The sequence below is a fragment of the Etheostoma cragini genome, chromosome 2 (assembly GCF_013103735.1).
Source record: "Etheostoma cragini isolate CJK2018 chromosome 2, CSU_Ecrag_1.0, whole genome shotgun sequence".
NCBI classification, from domain to species: domain Eukaryota; kingdom Metazoa; phylum Chordata; class Actinopteri; order Perciformes; family Percidae; genus Etheostoma; species Etheostoma cragini.
In genome coordinates, this window is record NC_048408.1 from 12831566 (window position 1) to 12854528 (window position 22963).

At 38.9% G+C, this 22963-nt stretch overlaps 4 protein-coding genes across 4 annotated transcripts in view; 3 read left to right on the forward strand and 1 right to left on the reverse strand.

Annotated features, from left to right (window-relative positions):
- The window catches only part of dnajb14 (DnaJ heat shock protein family (Hsp40) member B14), an 8611-nt gene extending 5798 nt beyond the window's left edge, over positions 1–2813 (forward strand). The window contains exons 4-8 of the mRNA XM_034889535.1: positions 333–533; positions 743–828; positions 1005–1114; positions 1652–1824; positions 1918–2813. Coding sequence (XP_034745426.1) covers positions 333–533; positions 743–828; positions 1005–1114; positions 1652–1824; positions 1918–2042 — 695 coding nt within the window. The 3' untranslated portion in view covers positions 2043–2813. The remainder of the gene's footprint in view (positions 1–332; positions 534–742; positions 829–1004; positions 1115–1651; positions 1825–1917) is intronic.
- Positions 2814–3336: 523 nt separating this feature from the next.
- On the forward strand, positions 3337–8255 carry pla2g12a (phospholipase A2, group XIIA). The gene is made up of 4 exons (XM_034889564.1): positions 3337–3716; positions 4275–4351; positions 5317–5482; positions 7130–8255. Exons 1-4 carry the CDS (start codon positions 3497–3499, stop codon positions 7246–7248), a joined length of 582 nt encoding a protein of 193 aa, XP_034745455.1. The 5' UTR covers positions 3337–3496; the 3' UTR covers positions 7249–8255.
- Positions 8256–8796: 541 nt separating this feature from the next.
- Positions 8797–13640, forward strand: LOC117955222 (caspase-6-like). The gene is made up of 8 exons (XM_034889554.1): positions 8797–8926; positions 9270–9311; positions 10448–10490; positions 10594–10743; positions 10862–10938; positions 11173–11348; positions 11477–11627; positions 13056–13640. The coding sequence occupies exons 1-8, from the start codon at positions 8896–8898 to the stop codon at positions 13289–13291; spliced, it is 906 nt and encodes a 301-aa protein (XP_034745445.1). The 5' UTR covers positions 8797–8895; the 3' UTR covers positions 13292–13640.
- A 1390-nt stretch (positions 13641–15030) lies between these two features.
- Positions 15031–22963, reverse strand: part of LOC117955211 (calcium uniporter regulatory subunit MCUb, mitochondrial-like) — a 16304-nt gene continuing 8371 nt past the window's right edge. Inside the window, exons 2-8 of the mRNA XM_034889548.1 lie at positions 20083–20152; positions 19733–19900; positions 16979–17083; positions 16678–16835; positions 16298–16501; positions 15743–15859; positions 15031–15343 (exon numbers count right to left, since the gene is read on the reverse strand). Of these exons, the coding sequence (XP_034745439.1) occupies positions 15266–15343; positions 15743–15859; positions 16298–16501; positions 16678–16835; positions 16979–17083; positions 19733–19900; positions 20083–20152 (900 nt within the window). The 3' untranslated portion in view covers positions 15031–15265. The remainder of the gene's footprint in view (positions 15344–15742; positions 15860–16297; positions 16502–16677; positions 16836–16978; positions 17084–19732; positions 19901–20082; positions 20153–22963) is intronic.

A 22963-nucleotide genomic window follows, 5' to 3' on the forward strand; every position in this document is an offset into this window, starting at 1 on the left:
TGATTGGCTGCTTAGAAATTAAGTGTTAAGGAGCAGTTGGACAGGTGTACCTAATAAAGTGGCCGGTGAGTGTATATAATAATAGGTTATTTTTTTAAAAGCATTGCACATTTTTTGTTTATGTATTTCTGCTCCTTTAACTTTGTAGGTTTCTAAATGTCAGTAGACTCATGATACCATTAATATCGCAGTCACAGTATTGTCAATCGCAATATGACTTTTTCTTCAAATCTTGCAACCCTACTTAACACTTACAACAAAAAAACGGCATGAAAGGATTTATGTCCATAACTCTTTCCTCTCTTTCATACATCAACCGTGTCCTCCTTCAGAGATTGGGAATGCTTATGCCGTGCTGAGCAACCCAGACAAAAGACGGCAGTATGACCTGACCGGAGGAGAGGAGCCGAGCAGCACGGGTCACTCCCACGGAGGTGGCGGAGGAGGAGGCTTTGACTTCCACAGGGGCTTCGAGGCCGACATCACTCCTGAGGACCTCTTCAACATGTTCTTTGGAGGTGGCTTCCCCTCCTGTAAGTGAGCACATAAAGTTAATCATGTCCCACTTGAATATAATTTGGGTTTCATCACCCTTTTCTTTTCCCCGGCCCTGAAAATTGCCCACCAGGAACTATATTTTCAACATACTGTATGACAGCATGAACATGGCGTTCTGAATACTAATCTTTTGAGAGCAGGTGAAATTTGAATCTGACCTCGGCCATAATATTTTTGTCTCCAGCAAGTACACACACCTTCACCAACAGCAGAACGAGCTATAGCAATCAGACGGATTCCCGACGAGAGAGAACGGAAGAACGGGGAGATGTACGTACATGGCTTCACATTTTGTATCTTATATTTAATTTTTGTTTTATAAAACTTAATTAACACATGTACTGTACATTAATTTAAATTGCTGTGCATCTTTAAACGCTCCATGCTTGGACTGTACTTTATCATTATTGAAAATGAAGTACTGATCGTGCTGTGTTTGCCTCCAGGGGGGTTTCTCAATGTTTATCCAGCTGATGCCCATCGTGGTCCTGATTTTAGTGTCAATACTGAGCCAGATGATGGTGTCCCCTCCACCCTACTGCCTCTACTCTAGACCGTACGTACCTTGGCGATTTGCTTAAACAACTGATGAGTGGAATTTACGTTTTTTAACAGCAACTTGGTGGCCATATGTATGCTATTTAGTTTTCTTCCCCCTCGAGGTCTAGATTTGGAAAGCCATTTATCTATTACCTTCCCGTGGGGAGCTTGGGAACTGTTATTACTACTTCACATTCACTCACTCACTCACTCACTCACTCACTCACACAAACACACACTGTTTTTCATCGCTGAGGCAAACTTTTTTGTTGCTTGCAATTGTAGGTAGCTCATCACAACTCAAATACACATCACATCTACAGAAGTCTATACTACATGTAATGTAATGATGGTTTGATTACTTGTCAACGAGGCTGTTTGACAACTTAGTATCCAGATTTATTCCTGCACATAAGTACTATAAAATGTTGGCACAAACAACTTTTTCTGGTGTCTCAGTAAAAACTGATTCTAAAAAACAATTTCATGATTTAAGATATGCGGGAGATTAGTAAAGTTGAGGGCAAAAACGTACTCCCTTTGTCTCTTCCAGGTCCACAGGGCAGACTATAAAACGGCAGACAGATAACCTGCGTGTCGACTACTACGTCTCTAGAGATTTCAAGTCGGAGTTTAGGGGCTCGGCGATGCAGCAGATTGAGAAAAATGTAGAGGACGACTACGTGTCTAATGTCAGAAATAACTGTTGGAAGGAGAAGCAGACAAGTGAGTAACCACAGTTACAATACACCCTCCAAACTAGTTTCTGTTTTTTTCCTGTTTTATGACTTGCATTGTATTTCTGTTTGTCTCATCCAGAAACAGACCTGCTATATGCTGCTAAGGTATACAGAGATGACCGTATGCGCAAGAAGGCAGAACTTATGACCATGGATAACTGCAGGGAGCTGGACAGACTAAATAGCCTATTCAGAGGAGGCTGAGTTGGCCTCTTTAGATCATTAAAATGTATATGAATAGATATGTATGTTCATGTTTTTTTTAAGGAAGAGTCTTTACACTAGAAGCAAAAACTTACTGAAATAAATTAGCTCTATTGTAGATGTTTTAAAATATCCCTCTACTTATTTCCCCCCCACCAACCTCCTCACTCCAGCCTGACCCCAGGAACCGCCTTGATACATCTTTAATGAACCAATCTACATACGCTGTAGAAAACCACAGACTTTTTTTTTTTTTTTTTTTTTAACTGCTTTTCTTGTATTTTCCTGAAAACAAGATGGACAAGGACACTTGATTGTAAAGGCATGTGCTTTGAGTAGGGAGAACCCAAACAAATCACTGTCTTAAGATCAACAAACAGCTTTTGGCATCATCTGCTTGACACAAATATAAGATGAGAGACTTTGTAGGTTCGTTTGGAAGTCCATTTTGTGAGAAGAAGACCGGAAGAAAAGAAGAAAAAGAAAATAACACACTTGTAGCTTCCTACTCACCTCTGAGTGTGGTTGAAGTTCAATGAATCGTGAAGAGACGCCTGTGATTTTGCTACTAGAGAACATTTTATGTCATCTTCAGAAATGTGAAGTTGGTTGGGACTAAACATGGAAGGCCAATGAAGTTCTTCTTAAATGGTTGTACATTTTTCATTTTTGAATGTTGAAAGTTTATGCAGTTATTTAAGAAACTATAGAAGAAACTAAGTTTTTCTTCGATGCTCGTCTAATCATTTAAATAAAGTTAAATTATTACCATAGACTGGATTTTGTCTGTGATTCAGATACGAGAGGGTCAATTCGCCAATGCATAGTGAATACACTTAGCACCATTGGTAGATTAATTACTCTGATCCTCTACTGAAGTAAGTATAAGATATTAGAGCAACTCCCTGAAAAGTATGCAGGGACCCCTTACATTACATATGCAGACCATAATGTGGACTCCTTTAATGGAATGTAACAGTAGTTCCGTGAGTTCCCAGTTACATTTTAATTTCAGCAGTATACATATAATCTGATATTTAGAAAGATTTTAAAAGTGTATCTGCATGCATTTTGTCCTACTGTACTGCAGGTGAGCGTTGGAGTGATGTTGAATGACATTGCTTGCTGTTCTTACAAGAAATACGTGGTTTCTATCTGCTTAAATAACTATCGATTTTACATGGCGCTGAAATTAATATTTAAAATATCACGACTTTTTATTTAACTGACGTGACGTTCTAACTTATGACATCATCTTCATTGGTTTAACAGCAGCCACGTGACAGCGTCAAACCCGGAAACGAAATCACCACAGCTGCGACAGGTAGTGAAATGAAAACAACCAGAAGTGAACCTTGAGATGCTATCAAGACATTATTTTCACGAATAAATCAGCCTTAAATAAACTAATTATCCTGAAAAGGCTGGTTTCTGGCTACGACGTTAAGTGGACGATGCACTACCACAGCTACCTCTGTCTGTTTCTGCTGGGTTTATATTCTTTTGGATGTCTCCAATGTGTGTCTACATGCAAACAAGAGCCAAAGACTCCAGACTGGAGGATGACTCTGAAAACTATCCGTAATGGAATACATAAGATTGACACGTACCTGAACGTAGCACTGGACTTGTTTGGTGGCGATGACGGGCTGTGTCATTATAAGTGTAGCGATGGTGAGATACTTTTTTCTTACATATGGAATAAGTAATTTATTTACTCTATTAAATCCAAAAAGAACCACAGTATAGAATCAGATATTAAGGTCACATGCGAAGCTGAAATGCTATGTTTTATGACAACAAAACTAAAGCCAGTATGTTGTCCTTTGAAACTTCCGTTCTGAGACGGAGTGTCTTTTTCTTTGTCTGTCTGATTTATCAAACAAAACACGTGTTATTAGCCTTAATAGTGACTGTGTTTCATTTATGAGGACTCGTTGTACATGGTGGCTTACTGGCAGCCCATAGGGCACACCAAAACATCAAGGATTTTAGGCATACGTGCTTTTCCTTGCTATGTCAAGTTAAAATAAAAACTATTAACAACTAGTGGGAGACAAACTTAATGAATGTTGAGTTTATGCAACATTTGGAGCCACAAGATACACATTATCACTACTTGGGATGCAAGTAAGACATTTAATCTCGCATACGTATGTGGCTATCTCCAACAGCAAGATTACTGACTGTGGCAGAACAAGAAACATCTTCACCTTTGCTCCTCTCTTATAGGTTACAAGCCGGCACATCGTCCTGGGTACAAGCACCCACCACCCAACGGATGTGGCTCCCCGCTGTTTGGATTTCAGGTACTGTGTGTGCTAGTGTTTGGAGGATGGAGATTTCTTACATACATTTATAGTTTTTTAGTTTTTTTATTCTGGTAATGCTGATATATAAGTATCTATTGACATGTATGTTAGCTGATAAGTAACAAGAAATTGCAGTACAGACAAAATGTACTAACCGTGTCAATATTCCGTTGACCGAAGAGTATTGTGATAGGATGGAGTTCTTTCTCATGCTCTTAAAGTGTGTGCAGATCAGTAATGCAAGGTGTATATATATGTCGTCTTTGTCCAAGATTTCAGTTAAGGGGAAAACATCAAGTACTGTGCCTACATCCAAAAAGTCAAATACTAGGGCACTTAAGGAACAACAAATGTCAGAATAATCTTCTTTGACATCTCTAGGGCTTTCAACACAACACAGCCACATATTTTAGCTATGCTCCTGAAATTTAACCTGAATAGTTTCACATTTGCATCATCGCATGCATCTCGGATTACCTAAAATGTAGACACCATCACCTTTCACCCCCAAGACGGGAGTGCCACAGGGTACGGTTTTATCTCTGAAGTTATTCGCATTGTACACCTTTCGACAGCAGGTATAGCATCAAATTATGGCAGTTGCAAAACTTGTTTTGAAAGCCCTGCTCTAGTTTCTACATTTCAAATGATGACATTTCAGCCTAAGAGAAAGTCCACAGATTTGTCAGATGTAAGCCAACCTGGTTCTTAATATAGATACAACAAAGGAGCTTATTCTGGATTTAGAAAGAAAATAGCAACTTGGAACAGTGAATTGTGCCTTTTATCATTGCTAAAACCTTTTTTTCTTCAGATTTTACTAACCAATCAATGACCAACCACATATCACAACCATTACCACATCTTTTGAATTGAAGGGAAATGCATGTCTCTCACAGGCAGTATTATTTGAAAGTCATTCTAAAAAAATCATAAAGAGTGACAAACTTTTTATTTTTTAGTTTGACATAGGGATCCCGTCCATGACCAAATGCTGTAACCAGCATGACCGCTGCTATGACACCTGCGGTCGTGAGAAGCATGAGTGCGATGATCAGTTCCAGGACTGTCTCGAGACCATCTGCAGGAATGTGCAAAGGACTCTGGGATTGGCCCAGAGTGTCCAAGGTAAGAGTCGATAGCTGTGTTTCATGTGGCTTAAATTGCATCCCCGACACCTCCACTTCCTCCCTATTTCTTTGTCTTTCGTATCACAGTGTACTGTGGAATGAAAAAGAAATCTTGAATCTTGAATTCCCTTCGACCGAGAAGGCACGGGGGAGACGCATAAAAATCATGGGAGGAGAGAAGCAACAAGGAAATGTGGTTTTGAGGGATGAGACGTTCTTTTAAGGGCGGAGTTACCAACTCCTCCAGAGGCCGCTCTCGTGTATCCTCGCTTATAGCTCCTTGATGAACCCTCCTCAGGGTAAAAGTAGGAGCTTTTAGAGAGGAGGGACAGATCAACTTCCAGTTCAGCCGAGGACCAAGGAGCTATCAACCAAGGGACATGTGATGCAGCTAATGTCTTGAAATTAGATGCAGGATGAGATGGGATTTAATTAAAAAGTAATAGAATCTAGGAATTTTTCTCCATGTATTTGGAATGCTAAAATATTACCAAATAATTGATTTTAAAACAAAAAAAACTCAATCAGTTATCCTGCCAGAAAAAGTCCTTGTGCAAATCTAAATCTAGTCTAATCGAGTCTAATCATCACTAAAAGGTGACCAATAATGGGAAGATCAGAAATATTTTTGACAGGTCAGAAGTAGGAAAAGCACAGTTGTAAATATAATAATAATAATAATAATAATAATAATGGGTGAATTCCAATTAGCTGGTTCTGGGTGCATGCTAGGTACATCCCATGTCCCTTATTTGATAGCTTCTTGGTCCTCAGCTGAGCATGAAGTTGCTCTGTCCCTCCTTGGTGAAGGCCGTCTCAAAGCTCTCATGTCTACCCCAGAGGACCGAGGAGGGATCATCCTTCCTAGAAGCTGCGCAGCTGAAAGAGTTGCTAACTCTGCCCATACATGCGATGAATTAATGAGACGCTTCGGAGGAAAGTACGTCTCATCCCTCTAAAACACATTTGCTCGGTGCCTCTGTCCTCCTGTTTCTTCCGTGCCTCCTTGGTAGAAGGGACTAAGACATGAGGAAGGGAGGGAAGCGGAGGAGTCGAGGAGGCTATTTAAGTGAAACACATCCTGTCAGTCACTGCCATGGCTTACCGGGACACTTGAATAGAACACAGGCATTGTTAATGAGAGACACCTGGTTTAGCTGCATGATGCTGGATGATGCACAGAGAAGCCTGTTTCATAGTTATTGATATAAACACTTGTTTTCCCTACCATGTCATGTCAAAATGCCTAACATGAAAGAAGCCTGTATTTTGCCACAATAGGATCTAATGTAGGACAGGTATGCCTGAGAAGGCAATTGTTTTGCACAAATGTAAGGAAAGAAGCTATGCTTTGATCAAATCATACCTGTGTTGCCGCCCGGCTACCCATGCTAATGTGATTGTAGATAATGCCATATGGTATTTTAAATTTTATTATTAAAACAAAAGTAAATTCTGAATGTTACTTTATTCTACTTCAAAATCTGCATTCATCAATAAATGTATACTGTATTTACATGCACACAAAAGTATTTTTGACTCACTTACAGTAATGTGTAAGCAGACAACTGTTAACCAGCTGACCTTTCCCCTGCTGTGTATCGGCTCATGTTCAACCTCTCGTTCTTTCTTGCTCTCCTGGCAGCTTGTGAATCAGCAGTGACCCTGCTGTTTGACGCCGTTATGCACTTGGGATGCAAGCCATACCTGGACAGCCAGAGGGAGTCTTGTGTGTGTCAGTATGAAGTGAAGAGGGAACTGTGACACCGCCACAGGAGTAAGACTGTAGACTGATTAAGAGGCCCAACACTGACAGAAGGATGCCAGCAACAAACTTTTCTCTCCAACTTGTAGATTTTCTCAAGAAGAGAGCTGCACTGACTTGTGTCCATTGCCTCTCTTTTATTGGAGTTTTGAAATATAGACATATATTAGACAAAGTGAATGTGAAAATACCTAGTGGACAGCTAATCTTTCCGATGCAGTTAATTATTTATATTTTGTTAATACTGTGTGATGTTTGTCCTGTGATGGACTGGAAACCGGGTGCTCAGGGTTTCCCTGGTTGTTGGATGCTTGGGTAGCACTTTATTTCACGGGTTACGGGTTTGTCAGTTCCTAATAATTCCCATTTTGAAGTTTTGTGGTAATGATTGTAGGTAAAACCAAGGCAACGTAAATGGAGCTGTTCTCTCTGGAACCCAGCCACAACCTTTAAACTCAGCACAACAAACTAAACTGACTAAGTCAACAGTGTCAGCTCTTAGTTTTTATTTTTTTAAATTTTTCCTATAATTACAACCATATTTCTATAGTTCTTTCCAGGAAACCTCAAATAAATTATTAGGAAAAACTAACCCCACCATAACCCTATTAGGAATATGTGATGAATAAGTAAGACTTTTCACTTTCTACAACGTCTTAAACAATTGTGGTTTACTTTTATTAAATTTGTAAAATAATTGTAAACTATCACATGACAGGGAATGCACTGTTGCGCTCCACTGATGCCAATGTGAGAACATGGTGGAGAACACCTGTGTTAAACTGTCATGATAATAAAGAAACATGCTTTCATTGATCATTCTGTGTAGCAGTTATCATATACACTTTTATGGAAACAGTGAAAGTTAATAGTTTCTTGTAAGCAGCCTCCAGAGTGGAGTCTAGGGACCACTGTGGATCTGTGACTCAGCTGCCATTGATCCCTCTTCTAAAAGATGACACAGCTGTTCTATCATTGATTCAAAGTTGATGAATAAAAAGCTCACATGGAGCACGAATGCAAAAAATGGCACAGTGACAACACTAGAGAAAACTGGTATACAAATGTCTTTAAAATGAATTAAATTGTTGTTTTTCTTCAATATTTGGTTTCGACCGTAGAAATGTAGTTTTTTCAGATGCATAGCATTGGTGACAGCAACACAGGATATTAAACCTGTTTCAAGCCCTTTGAACCTGTTTTTCCTCTGCCACTAACCGACACGTTTTCTAACTCTAAATTGAAGCAATGCATTTTTACAAATAAATTTAGCCCCCCTAAAAAGGGGTCTTACATCGCCAATGTTTCTCATTTATTTTAAATTTGAAATAAGGCCACTCAAAATAAAACAGATAAGATGTTTAGCTCTGCTAATCCTCGGCTGCACTAACCGTAATCTCACTTTTATTGTTTCGGATTTATTAAATCCCCGTATTCAAATGTTTTATCTGTTGCGATGTGTCAAACACGGAAGTCCTGGCTGTCGAAATTTAACTGACAGGTGTGAGAAGCAATTGTGTTCTCCAGTTGTCACTTCGAGCCAATGAGATTCATAAGGGGAGGAGCTACATTCTAGCTTATTGTTCTTGGTTTGAGGAAGCAAATGTATTTTTCAGCAGTGTCAGTCGGAGTGAAGACCAGTGAACATGTCAAACACGGCAGCAGACGGATGTGCAGGTAGGAATTTACATATATGTTTTAATTAAAAGTAGAGATAAGTTGTTTAAAAGTTAGAAAAACAAATACAATTACATAATAGTCGATGTATTTAGGCTTGGTATCACTGAAGCTCTGTTTACTATGTTCTTAGTTACATAAGAGTTGTAGCTTTAGAGTTGCAGCTTTACTGCCAGTCTTCTTTCTCTTAATTCAGTCAGTACCAAAGTTAGTACAGTTTGGTTTTAAATGTCATTTAAACATTCCCAATTTCCCCATTGGGGACTAATAAACAAATTAAAAAAAAAAACAAAAAAAAAAAAAAAACCTCAGGACTTAATTGCTTTGTCTCTCGGCTTTCTAGGAAGTGTTGCTAAAGGCAACGCAACAGGAACAGACAGGGCGGGTGAGTGCTTTACATTGAGTTGACATACTATTTGTTAAAGCTTATGTATAATTATTTCTGGTTACGTGTCTTTGCTCTTACCGAAAGAAAAGTGAAACAAGCAGGATAAGAAATCCAGTTTTATTGCCAGTGAAGCCAAAGTACAGTCTCTATAAAATCATTAACTCCATCTGCCTCGGTTGTTACGCCCATCATACAGGAGATAATTCCTGCCAGATTTCCTGTCATCCTTTGTCATTTAGAAAATGATCAGCTATATGGAACTATAACAGTCCGGCTTGCCAAATAGTTTTGCCTTGATCCAGATTCCAAATTGGATCATCCAATACACATTCATCATATGAGGGTTATGCGTTTTTGTTGAAGCTGGTTTTCAGAGTTGTTGATTTCCTTGTATGGTCAATGTGTCTGTGATGCTGTTTAGTTGTGTTGTTACACTGACTGGTGTTTCTCTATTTTTGTACACCCTATTTGTTTATCAATGAAAGTACACTGACTATTAGAAAACACCTCTCAGTGTACAGCATACACGGTAACCAATGAGTTGAATCTACACTTCAATAAAGCCAGTTTAAAAGGAAACTGAATGTTATAACCTTTATGAAGGTAGGGTAATATTGCAGGACTGTTGTATTGGACTGCAACGGTTTTAGCTTTGTAAACTGCCAGCTGAGTGTAAACAAGCAAGTATTTGTGTATATACTGATTTCTTTCAGATAATACCCTTCACGCTGTAAAATACATCCCACAAAGTCTTACCTACTTACCTGTTGGGTGGGGTATGGAGGTGTCACTTTTTGGCCTCTGTTCTTTTAGCAGCCGTTGCCACCTTTCTTCACCTGTCACCCAGCTATTAAAGGCAAAGAGGACTCTTAAGGTGATGGAACAATGGCTGCTTGACCCCACACAAGCAGCAGTGGATTCATGCACCTGTAGTTGTGTTGCTTAAAAAAGAATCCGGAAAAGCTCGATCTTCTGTATTTTTGGCAACATCAATCATATATTCGGAGTATTTATGATATGTAAAACGGCTGCAAAATCAAACTTTTTGGTGCATTATTGTTAAGTAATGCTATTCTACATTGTTGCATGGGTTATTCATGTATGTTTTAAAAAAACTTTTTTTTTTTTTATAGCATGCACAGAGAACCTAACAGAGACTGATTACTTCATCAGCAGGTAAACTGTTTCTTCTCATTTGTGTGGTTATTAGCCAGATCTTCTCATTTCCTACTGGTCCAGTATTTCAACTAATGTTTATTTATTTTTCTTTCTGAAACAGCTCTTTAGCTTTGGATCCGGCCGAGGAGTACAAGATGGACAATAAACGACGAGGCCTTGCACTAATCTTTAATCAGGAGCGCTTCTTCTGGCGATTAGCGTTACATGAAAGGAATGGAACAAACGCTGACCGCTGCAATCTGGAGAAAAGGTACCACTTCCCAGCCAGCTGCTGGAGAGGGAATGTTGTATTATGCGACTGCGACTTAAGAACTTGTCTGTACTTGTTCAGTGACTGTAGGCCTTTCTTTCCTTCACCTCTCTTTTAGACTGAATGAGCTCAACTTTGAAGTGAATGCTTATGATAACTGCAAACGGGACGAAGTCTTTAATATAATCAGTGAAGGTAAGCGCATGCACGATCACTTCTGACACTCAAATGACTAAATACACATTTGGGAGGCAGCTCTATGCCATTTCTGTAGTTAAAATTCTTAAAAGATTACTGTCAGATCCAACATGTGATATGCTGAAATATATATATCTATCTCTATCTCTATCTCTATCTATCTATCTATATCTATAGGCCTTGTTTAACTTGTTCAGTAGCCAGTTTAACAAATCCCTGATGTCCCACTAGCCGCAGAAGCCAACCATTCAGATGCAGACTGCTTTTTGCTCGTCTTCCTGAGCCACGGCGAGAATGATCACGTTTACACCTACGATGGCAAGATCAGCATTCAGGAAATCACGTCCCTGTTCAAAGGAGACAAGTGCAAGAGCCTTGTAGGAAAGCCGAAGATCTTTATACTACAGGTACATACAAACACAACCCCATTGTCCATCAGAATATGGCAACAAGCAGGAAGCTATACTTGGAAATCTATAGGTTGAAAAAAAAAAAAAAATGCAGTTAAAGGGAATTACGCTGTGTCCATCACTAGGCATGCCGCGGAGACAAGCATGACAATCCAGTGACTCCCTGTGATGTCGTGGACAGTGATCTGAACACTAATGAGGTGGTGGTGGACGCTAGCGCCGTACACACCCTGCCTGCTGGGGCGGATTTCATCATGTGCTACTCTGTGGCTGAAGGTGAGCCTGCGGAGATGTTTGATACTCTTACTCAGCTCTTGTTTCAGCACGCTGCTAAGATTCACACTTCATTTGATAGTAATCCTACTTCAAAACTAGAGTGAATTTAAAACATCTACGTATACTGTGGCCCCGAGAGCTGAGTGTAATGCAAATTAAGGAAACACATGCTAATAGACATTACATCTTCATCAAAATAGACAACACATGCAGCATTTAGAAAAAAGCACGGCAAATAGAGAAAACACAACCAAATGCTTAAATGTGCTGCAAGTAGCCCAGACTGCAGCAGAGACTGTTTCCAGGGGACACTTAAAAACAACACAATACACACACACACACAGCTGAGACACGCTTGTGTGTGTGAATCAGTAAGTTATTGAAGTTGGCTGGTCTGATGGTGTTGTTGGAAAAGGAGCTTAAATATAGTTTATTTTAACATTGTGATTGCATGATTTTTCTATTATTGCAGATATCTGCTGTTTACCTAGCATTAGCTTTTTGCCAATTCAAATAATTTGATAAAAGGCACACAATTCATAGTGAAACAAGCTATTATGTTAGCTGGTTGTAGTTCTTTTTTTTTAGAATTGTCACCAAGTAATGTTTACGGATAAAAAAACAAAAACAAATTTTGTGTTTATTGTTTTTAAAACGAGTCCTAATTGGTTGCAGTGTTGACAGCATGAATAATGTTTTTAATTGTATATCAAGTCATTCTGTAATGAGCAGGAGTTACTCACTACTTAAGTGTCTACCGGTAATTTAACTTGCTTGTCCGCTGTTACGAGTTCTGAAAGTATCTATTAAAGGTCCCATGGCATGAAAATGTCACTTTATGAGGTTTTGGGTACCCTCGGTGGACTAAAATGGTGATAGTTAATCCCCCTCTCCTCCTAAAAAGCTACAGACTCAGAAATGGCACATACTAAGGAAAGTTCATTGTGGGACTGGCTCTAGCGGCTGTAATTCTGCACCAAGGCTGAATTTTGGGAAAGAGACTTCAGATACAGTATAAGGGTACCACTTAGGTCTATATAAAAGCATTCAAACAACAAAAGTCAGCCAGTTTCACAATTAATTGTGTATATTTTGTCAGATCAATAGTTTTTTCAGATCAATAAATTCATAATCCATGGCAACAAGTGAGGTACAGCCATGTGCATCATTTTTGTGTCCCCTAGAAACCGTTTGCGTTGTGGTCTGTGCTACTTGCAAAGCGGTTCTGTTTCCTCTGTTTGCAGTATGTTTTTCTAAATGCTATGCATGTGTTTGCAAATTGGTGAAGATGTTTATTTTTATTTGATTGTGTTTTTTCATTAATTGTTTGAGCTCCTAGGGCCACCGTAAATTAACGGCACTTTAAACGTCCTTCTTGTGGTTCAGTCAATAACAATCCTGTCCTCTCTCCTGTGTTGTTTTGTGAAGGGTACTATTCCCACCGGGAGACCTTCAACGGCTCCTGGTACGTCCAGGATCTGTGTGAGCTGCTTAAGAAGTATGGCGACTCCCTTGAATTCACAGAATTACTGACGCTGGTCAACAGGAAAGTGTCTATGAGGAGTGTTGGGAACTGTAAAGATTGGAACGCTATCGGGAAGAAGCAAGTACCTTGCTTTGCTTCGATGCTCACCAAGAAACTCTACCTTCGACCAAAAAAGTAACCGTTATAAAAACTGAGTCATAAAATGAGCTGGTTTTATACCTGGGAAACAGGGGCTGGGAGACTGTCAAGAATTTTGCTTCAGTCTTCCATTCTATTTTTTACTCAAACACTCTTTAATCACCTATGCATTGAATCAGAGCAGCTATAGTAGTTACAGTGGAATCGGTGGTTATAAATTAACAGTACCAACTTGTATTCACATTCACTGTGGAAATAGGACTATTTCTAGCCTCAGGCCATCACTACACTAACGAAACCTAATGCCATTCACAATGGGGGTTTCAATGATAAGGTAAAGTAACTTCTGGAGAATCCAGATGTCTTGGATGGGTTAAACCCTGAAGTGGTGTATAAAGGGCTTTTATTATTTTTTTTTTTGCATTTGCATTTGCATGTCAAAGAGGGAAAGTATTTGACAAATCCGATCAATTGTATAATATCATGCCTTAATTTCAACTCATTATCAAACATGAGGGATCCCTGCAAAAAACAAGGCCAGGGTTTCACCACAGCAGAGGTTGGCTGAAATGAAATAAAACTACCTCTTTAGTATAATACAAGTTGATATTATTTTTACAAAATAAAATGGCAACCTTTTAAGGGGAAAGAGTAGAGGTATTGGCCAATTACTTTTATTTCCATTACTAATTTGCCCCCCTAAAGTCCAATGTAAGGGGGATTTTATATTCCCTACTGGTTTATAAAACTGATTTCTTTGCGCATATATATATATATATATAATATACATATATACACACACGACAGAAATAAGTTGACTCAAATCAAGGGTAGTTTCCTGAGACCACGATGGTCTCGTTGAATTCAAGTGCATTATGTTTTAAGGTGTGCCTATTAATTTGTCCAGCCACTAGATCAGTAGACATTTTGCACTTTTACGAAATTGCTTTTAAACTTCAGGAAAATTATGGGTCATGTTATGGTGTTTCCGTCTTTCCCTTTTGTCACATTTTTCTTGCTTCTTTAATCCAATTTAAACTGTAGCGCCACGCAAACGTTGCCTTATCCTGCAGACCACTTTTTTTTTTAATTATTAAGAAGACCATTAAGTTGACATCCACATGAAAGCGTTCCACAGACTCTGAGGATGCTGGAAATGTAAGATGAGACAGGTGACATAACATGACAGCCAGGTCATTAATGATTTTGTTTACATCAGGGTTTTTAAATATTAACACACTATATGCAACAACTAGCAAGCGATGTCTTGCATCTCCAGGTACCACAAACACACTGCTTGTCTTCAAACTCACAACATCAAAAAAGGGAATTCCTGTTTGTGCAGTTCTTTGTCTGTAGTAGTTTACAGTACTACATTTTATAATGCATATTTGCACCCAACATGGCAACAAACACCAGTGTGTAAAGAACCTCAGGGAGAAAGCTGTGCTGTGGACCTGTAACACATAATCTATGACTCAGGAAAAGTTAGAAAAAGTTACCAGCATACATTGATCCTGTATTTTTGTGGTCTTACTGTTGTGACTGTATAATAAAATCTGGGACATTTTAGTTGCTTCCGTTACAGTGATTGTTGGGAAAACTCTTTTATTTCTTTTTGTGGCAGAAAGTATATTCATGTGATGTTTTTATTTCACCTGTGCCCTGGAATCTATCCTCTAAAGAACTGTTTGTTTTTTATATATATTTGTCTTCCACCAGTACAATCTTACTACAATAATGAAGTAATTACTAATTAATAAAGACATCAGGCAGACAGGAGATTCTTCCAATGTTCGGGAAATACTTTTTATTTCAATACTCCTCAGTGTTTTGTACTTTTCTTAAAGACATAATTGGCATCATAATTATCAAGTACGAAAAAAAAATGACATGGACTCCCAGTAAAAAAAGAAAAGAAAAAAAAGGCACCATTCTCAAAATAAAGCCAGACATTTGTTTTTGCTCTGGAGTGTTTAAGTGTGAGAGACAGGTATTCATGGCTTGGGTTCCTTCACTGCTTTGGCTGGATTTGTTCAAGTGGAAGCTGAAATTCAGTCGAATATCTCAGACGTCTCAGGTCCTCCTCCACCTGATGCACAGAAAACAGTCACACAGACCACTTATTAGTACTAACAATTAATTCAGTAGGAGTTCTACATAAAAGTGGATTACAATTGGTATAGGGTTAGCATGCTGCTACGCTAACCTCCAGTAACTAACTAGCATGCTGACATTAGCATTTAGCTCGAAGCGCTAGCATCAAGGAGCTGCTAGCATGGTTGTAGATTCTCAGTCTCGTTTGCCAATACACATCATATTTTATCTTAACAAAAGTGTATTTTTTGCTCTTACATGTTAAGTACAGACATAGCAGATGGACAGTTTGAATGTACTTCTTACAATTTGTGTCCAAAACATGTTTGAGGTGGATTATGACTCAAAAGTGCATGTATGCTTGGCGTTGTAAAAAGTAAACCAATCAACAAACCTCAGCCAGTTCATCCTTAAGTTCGTTGTATTTTTCAACGTTGAACCTCTTCCTGCTGGCCCCTTTATAAAAGTAATGCAGGAACTGTCTGTCTTTCATGTCTGGGTATATGTAATCCTGGGGGAAAAAATGAAATGGGATTGCTATTAATGTGAGTAGTAAAAACATATCTGCACACATATGCACGATTTTGTAAAACAGAGTTTCAAGTTTAAATAACTACATAAAAATATTGATATTGCAGCCAATAAATAGTCCTGCACTTAACCCCACATCAAACCACACGCTGTCTTGTGTTGGTAGGTTATTGTTGTTCCCTTCAGACAGAGCTAGACCAGTTGTTTTCAGTCTTTATGCTAAGCTAAGCTAGGCTATCTGCTGCTGGCTATAGTTTCCTTTTCACTGGTCAGACAGGAGAGTTGTATCTATCCTATCATCTAACTCTCTGCAAAAAAGTGAATTACCCCAAAATCTCTTTCTATTGAATCAGTTAAAGTCTATATAAGTCTAATAGAACGAAACTCAGTTTTTTTGTCTTTTGAACCTGAGACTTGCCTGTTTGGTAAGGACATAATAGGCGAAAGCTCCAATGCTGGTGGCGTAGGTGATGAAGTAAGTGACGGGCTCCATGACGTCCCATGAGTATACCCACCATGTGAGCCAGGCCAGAGCGCCACCCTGCACGGATAACAGGGCCATGCCAGTCCAGACAACCCTGGAGCTGTGGAAATCTGCTGAACGGGACAGCTGTGCCTTCATCTGTAAGGGGCAGGCAATAATACAAGAAGGGATAGGTTACCCGCCATTAAAGCTAACAGGACGGAAATGTCACCTGTTCCTTTCAAAACAGTACTGAGGCTAAAGACGGTGAAGGGGGGGTGATGAGGGATAAAGCGAGGTTTAATGGCATACAGGTGTTGAGAAACATTTACTACCTTCTCCAGGGGTGACAACTCCTGTTTGAGGTTGTCCAGTCTCTCCAGCAGCTGCCTCTCTTTCAGCAGGTGGTGTTCGGGCAGGTGGAGTGCGGTGTGCAGCAGATGCACAACATGCTTCACGTCCTCCAGCTCCATAGCATGCTTGCCGCTGCTCTCTGCAACAGAGGGCACAACAAGGTGGATGAGTCCTGCCTGCTGAGATAAACCACTGATATGCATCAGCAGGCCTAAGTTTTAATTGCTAAGAACACAACATGAGGACCATTTCCTGTATGACCGGAGAAACATGTGTTGGTACCCTTTTCAGGAGAGCAGACGTTATAAACGGCACCATTGATGACGAGCTGGAAGTCCTTGTTCAGCAGGGTGTCTATCAGCGTGGAGTTGGCTACATGCTCTCCATCTGTCAGAAGACGACAAATATCCAACTCAGTACATTTTTACTATTGCAATCATAATATATATATATATGGCAGCAATAGATGTTTTCTGAAAGACTGCCAAAATAAACCTAATAAAAACATAAAATAGAGAAAAAAAACAACAACCCATAACTGTAGTGAAATGCTTGACAGATTTCCCTGCATCCACTATATAAATCTCAGATAAAAATGGTCTGAAATAAATAATAATTTACTGCCAAATCTACAGGTCTTCTAAAGAAATGAGACACAAGTAAGTAAGGAAGACTCTAATGTTGTATCATTTCAAATCTGTCCACTTTCAATTCCAAGGTGTCGGGTTTCCTGAAATGAAACCTGTCAAGCTGGTTTAGGAACAATGGATGTGTAAATGGTTAGAGCAATTACTACATAGACAAACACACCCTTAAAAAAAACTGCAGGAGTGCAGTATTATGGACCATCAAGGACAGCTGAAATACTTTGTTACATTGTAATTGCCATTTAGAGAGTCCTATTTGTCACCTAATGCAGTGGGTTCCCAAGATGAAGAGAAAGAATATATATATATATATGTTGCAATATCTAAAACTATCAGCTCTTGGTCATTTTTGCTTTTGTCTTGTAAAATACCGGATACTTTTACGTCTTCAGGCTTCTAAAACTCCTTCGAATGAAACCACCTCAAATAGAAACTGCTCATGACAAACGCTTTTCAAATGCTAAATGACAGTGGTCACAACTGTAGTCACGTGCAAAACTCTAACCACAGTCTGCATTACCAACACTCACCTGAGCTAAACAGTTCACATCTCCTTCAGAAAATCATACCAAGCAACACAACTCTTCACGCACGTCTCAAAACAGGCTCAGTGCAGCAAAACACTGTCACTCTAAACATTTCCCTCGGGATGAATAAAGTATCTATCTATCTATCTATCTATCCATCCATCTATCTATCTATCTATCCATCTATCTATTGTGGCTTGCGTAAGTTTACACACCCATGCTAAAGTTGATTAAAAAGAGGAATAAAAAAAACATCTTTTGGAAATTGATCTTAATCCCTTAATTCAAAACAATTAGGAAAAGCCCACTTTTTAAGGACATCATATTTCTTTGTGTATGAATAATTTATGTAAATAATTGGATTAAAATAGCCACAAATAGCCTATTATATTTTCTATAAAAGTGAAAATATTTTCTTTTCGTTTTATACCAGTTTCGAGGTAAACAAGAATGCATGAAAATCCTCAGTTTGCTCACCTACAGTAAATATATATATTTACATAATTCCTGGAAATGTTACAATATAAAGGTACGCAATAGTTCAGATGTTTTACTAGTTTTTATCAACACATTGTGTGTCTTCGCTTGCCATGAACCTACATCCTCTCTACATACATACGACTATGGGGTTCCCATTGCTTCTCCCTCCATTACTTTGTGAAAAACAGTAAATGTGCAGCAGGGTGTCTATCAGCGTGGAGTTGGCTACATGCTCTCCATCTGTCAGAAGAGGACAAATATCCAATTCAGTACATTTTTACTATTGCAAAGGAAGTGTTTTTCACTATTTTTTTTTACTGTGTTGTCAGACATCTTACCTTAACATATTGGTATCTTTGCTCCTTTACCTGTTTACTATTTTTCCTCTCACGGTGAAGTGTAAGTAACTGTTTAAAAACCTTATTTGATGTTTCTTTATTTCCAAAACTATAGCTCAGATATTTTTGGAAATAAAGACTTACTGTATATATACATACAGTATGTGTTGTTGACTAACTACTCTAAAACAAGACACTTGATTAGGCTTCAGAATCAGCAGTGTTTGTAGGCACCAGACTGAAATCCATTCTGTTTTGAATGTGTTGATAACAGTTGTTACAGTGTACATTGTGGATCTACTGTAGATCAGTCAAACCCCCCAATGCAACTTCATTCAGTTTAACCGGTCAGTGTTTCAGTGTGTTATGCTAGTGGAGCCTAATGTAGCCTCGAGCTGTTAGCCTCAAGCAGAAACAAGGTGCGAGTACGCCTGCACAATTCAGGGAAAAGATATATGAATCACCATTTGTTCTGGCTTAGAATTTATATCACGATTCTCTGCCATGATTCTTTAACCTTGACAAAACAAATCCGAAGTTCATATATTTATTTTTGCACCTATAGCACATTGTGCATCACCACAAGCCTGTAAACACAGAGGCTTCAACGAAGAGAAGGGAGAGCATTGCAGCGCTTGAAAACCTATTTTTACAATCTGTGTTTAAAACTCACAGAAGGAAGTAGTAGCATTTGTGATGCAGTCAGCTCAAAAAATTTAATGAGAATCAATCATAAAAAAAACTAAAAAACATATACATATATATATATATATATATATATTTCTCTTTAACACTACAAATTAGCCCAGTTATTGGCAATGAAAGGTACATCTCCCATAACCTTTTGAGGTTTAAAGGAAAGCAACAAGGAATTACTAGCCTCCTGACTATTTCAAAGGTGTCAATGAGTTAATGGTTGTTGAAAAAACAAAAAAGAGCCTGCCAAACCAGGTTGGAGCCACAATGTTAAACCTGACTCACTGAAACCACAAGAATGTGATCGGTATGGTTTGGTCAAATGTAACACTTGCTGTTGAGTCCTACCCTCAGAGAAAATGGAAGTAGTTGCTCCAGGGTCCTCTCTCTGCAGATCTGCGATCAGGTCTCCTACGCTCATCAGCATGGGTCTGAGGAAGAACAGACACTTCTCCTTCCTGGAGGGCAACGGGACCTCCAGAACCAAGCGGCCATGTTTGTACCTCAAAGACACGTCTGCAACACAATGAGTACGATATTATTTTTATGCTATATGTCTTGTGCAGATCATCATGTCAAGATGATGACAAATGTCATCATCCCCCCCAATTCAGGAGTGATTACAAAGTCTCAAACAGTGGGCAGCCGTGTGACACACAGCAATTAATTATCAAGTGGAGGTAGTAACCGTTTATTACCACTAGAGGGTGCGAGTACACTGTAGAAAAGAGCTTGACAACTTCCAAGTAGAGGCGACCGCTGTTGAATCTGAAAAAGAAAAGAAGGAAATAAGTAAAAAATAAAATAAAATAAAAGAGCATTACCAGATTATTCAGTTTGTTCTCTGTACTCAAAAGTACATTCCTCCCTTGGTAAACTGACATTAAAGAGTAAAAGGATCCAAAGCATCCTGTAAAGAAGGATCTGGAAACAAATCCATTCAAAAACAGCCGGCCAGCAAGCCACATTGATTCTGATTTTGCTTTGCTCCCAGAATGCTTTTACGTTAATATAACTTTCTTCAATATCAACAATGGGTGGCTTTTGAAACTGATTTAAAAAAAAGGAGCAGATCAAACCCTCTCCATTTTGCTGATGCAACCTCTCATTAAATTAAAGGCTGCAGCCTTTTTTGCTTAATGAAATGCCACTGTGTCTCTCAATAAAAAGTACCGTCAAGAACTCTACCACACTCCTGAAAATAAATAGGGAACCCACAGGGTACAGCTCATTATTCTAGTCAGCAGGAGGACTTCCCTGTACTGTACTTGATATTTTTGGGGTGGTCTTTTTAGTTTGCATGAAAACTCATATTTCTACTTAATATTTAAAGCCAATGGGACGTGCTCTAAAGCAGCTATTTTAGCATGAGACAAAAACACAAAGATATTTACTGGAGAGTCAGATTCATATCTCCATATCAAACCAACAAAAATATACTAAATGCAATCGTAACAGCAGCATTAATAACAAATATATGTTCAGATTCAGAAAAGTAGTGATCCATGATGTCATGTCCTCCGTTTCCTATTAAAAAGCTCCGAACACTAGCTTCCTGGTGTTGAAACACTTGGGTAGTTTCAACCTCAAAACCAGATTCCTTCACAGAATTTCCTACTGAGCTGAGAGTCAAAGGGGTCCAAATGACATGTAGGGATGTGGAAGCAAATCTCTCCCACCGCTTTGTCTTCCAGCTGGGAGTTCATTTGATCAATATCACATTGAAGAGGAACAAGGGAGCCGTCCATTTTCATGGGCCGAGTAAGCAGACAGGCCTTGTGATGGAGTGGGGGCCAGATGTGCAGATGTCCCTCACACTCCACTGGTTAGGAAAAGGGGCTTTAACAGGAAAAACAACTTTCACATTCAGTAATGATTAAATGTCTTCATAACCAGAGGCTTTTGTATGTGGCATCATGAACAATGAAGATTGGACATATTGGACAAGCAGAAAGAAATATTATAAAAGCAGCTGGAAAAAGTTTTTGTTATCTAGAGATTGAATACCACAAGTGTTTGTAAGCTTGCTAATGAAGGACCACACTGTGAAAGACAGCATGATAAATACTCGCTGTCCCAAAAAAGAGTCAAGTAAAAGGATCCCAAATGAGACACAATCCAAGCTGTTCCGCTTGTGTGAGAGCTCCAGATGTTATTGTACATCCAGAAGGTGTCAGGCGGCTTCCCCACCTACACATCAGCACACTCGCTCCCCATTGACAATAGGAAAAAGTATTTTCAGGGAATAAACGCATATACTCTTTAATACCAGTGAATCAGGTCAACCAAATACAGTAGATAAGCATGGCTGCACCCAAAACTATAGTACAGTGCAGTATACATTGGGTTATGTAGATAAAATTCCTTTATCACTGGGTCTGTGTAGTTATAGTCATATTTTGGTAAAATTGATTTTCTGGACAACCAATTAAGAAATAGCTTATGGGCAGTCTCTTGATAAATTTCAAATTAAATACCTGACAGGCCAGAAACTTCATCACATACCTGCGAAAAACACCAAAAACTAAAATCCATACTGTCAAAATGCATTCCCACTTATTGATTTGCAACATAGGCTACAATGGCCTTCTACAGTGGTTTCCAACCTGGGGTTTCCTTAACTTTGCCTTTCTTAGAAAATACTACTTAAGGCCTCTATAATTCTTTTAAATTTAACAATGTGAGAGGGAAAACTCTTGGTTGAACTGCTCACCCAATGTCCACAATGGGACCATAGCATGTAACCATAGCATGTAACGAGTAGAAACTGCTTTGTTTTAAGCCCAAAATGTTGGAAACCAGCGGCCTTAATACAACCAGAGGAAATAAAATGATAACAGCCACAGTATAAATGGTATAGACAAATCTCTCACAGTTGACAAATTTGCAATATTTCACTGTTGTCGTATCCCCTGTCTTATAAACCGCCCCTACCGCCGCTGCCATAGTTCCTTGTGTAACTTAGTGGTGCAGGCATTGACTGCTAACATTTACAGTGAGTGCATAAGAATAAAATGATTATATCTTGTCACTTGTTGGCAAACACTTCATGTCAAAGTAGTTTAACCGGGGAGTGAGTTGAGCTGCATTTGTGTTCATTGCTAATCTGAAAACAGAAGATGCGGAGCTAAGCAAAGCTCGACTATTTGTCTCTTTACTGAATGTGTTTGTGTGTGTGTGTGTGTGTGTGTGTGTGTGTTTGTGTGTGATCATTGACCAGAGTCAATTCAATGGCTGACTGAGTCTAAGCAGTTTATATGCTATGTACAGCCACACCAATCCCATTTAAAATCAACAGAACGTGGTCACTGTGGCAGATAATGCAGCTTGGGAGCTGTGTGATGAATAGTTCATTTCCAAAGCCGTGCTGCTGGCCCTGTGTTATTACTGTCTGGCACACTGCATTACAAATACTGACCACTTTTTGTTTCTCTCCCCTACATGTGGTAGTTACCAATTACTTAACACAACACTACGATAAAGAACTATTCAGTAATATGGTATATTTATAGCAAACTTAGTCCATCTTTTCAGTGTTGAATGTCACGTAACATTCCTCCTTTATTTATATATATATAT

Excerpts from the sequence above, each read along its gene's own strand:
- pla2g12a (XM_034889564.1), top strand. The coding sequence starts at position 3,497 with ATGCACTACCACAGCTACCTCTGTCTGTTTCTGCTGGGTTTATATTCT. Across the intron at positions 4,352-5,316 it reads CCCCGCTGTTTGGATTTCAG|TTTGACATAGGGATCCCGTC; the intron begins GTACTGTGTGTG and ends TTTATTTTTTAG. Across the intron at positions 5,483-7,129 it reads ATTGGCCCAGAGTGTCCAAG|CTTGTGAATCAGCAGTGACC; the intron begins GTAAGAGTCGAT and ends CTCTCCTGGCAG.
- LOC117955222 (XM_034889554.1), top strand. The coding sequence starts at position 8,896 with ATGTCAAACACGGCAGCAGACGGATGTGCAG. Across the intron at positions 8,927-9,269 it reads GGCAGCAGACGGATGTGCAG|GAAGTGTTGCTAAAGGCAAC; the intron begins GTAGGAATTTAC and ends TCGGCTTTCTAG. Across the intron at positions 10,491-10,593 it reads ACTGATTACTTCATCAGCAG|CTCTTTAGCTTTGGATCCGG; the intron begins GTAAACTGTTTC and ends TTTCTGAAACAG.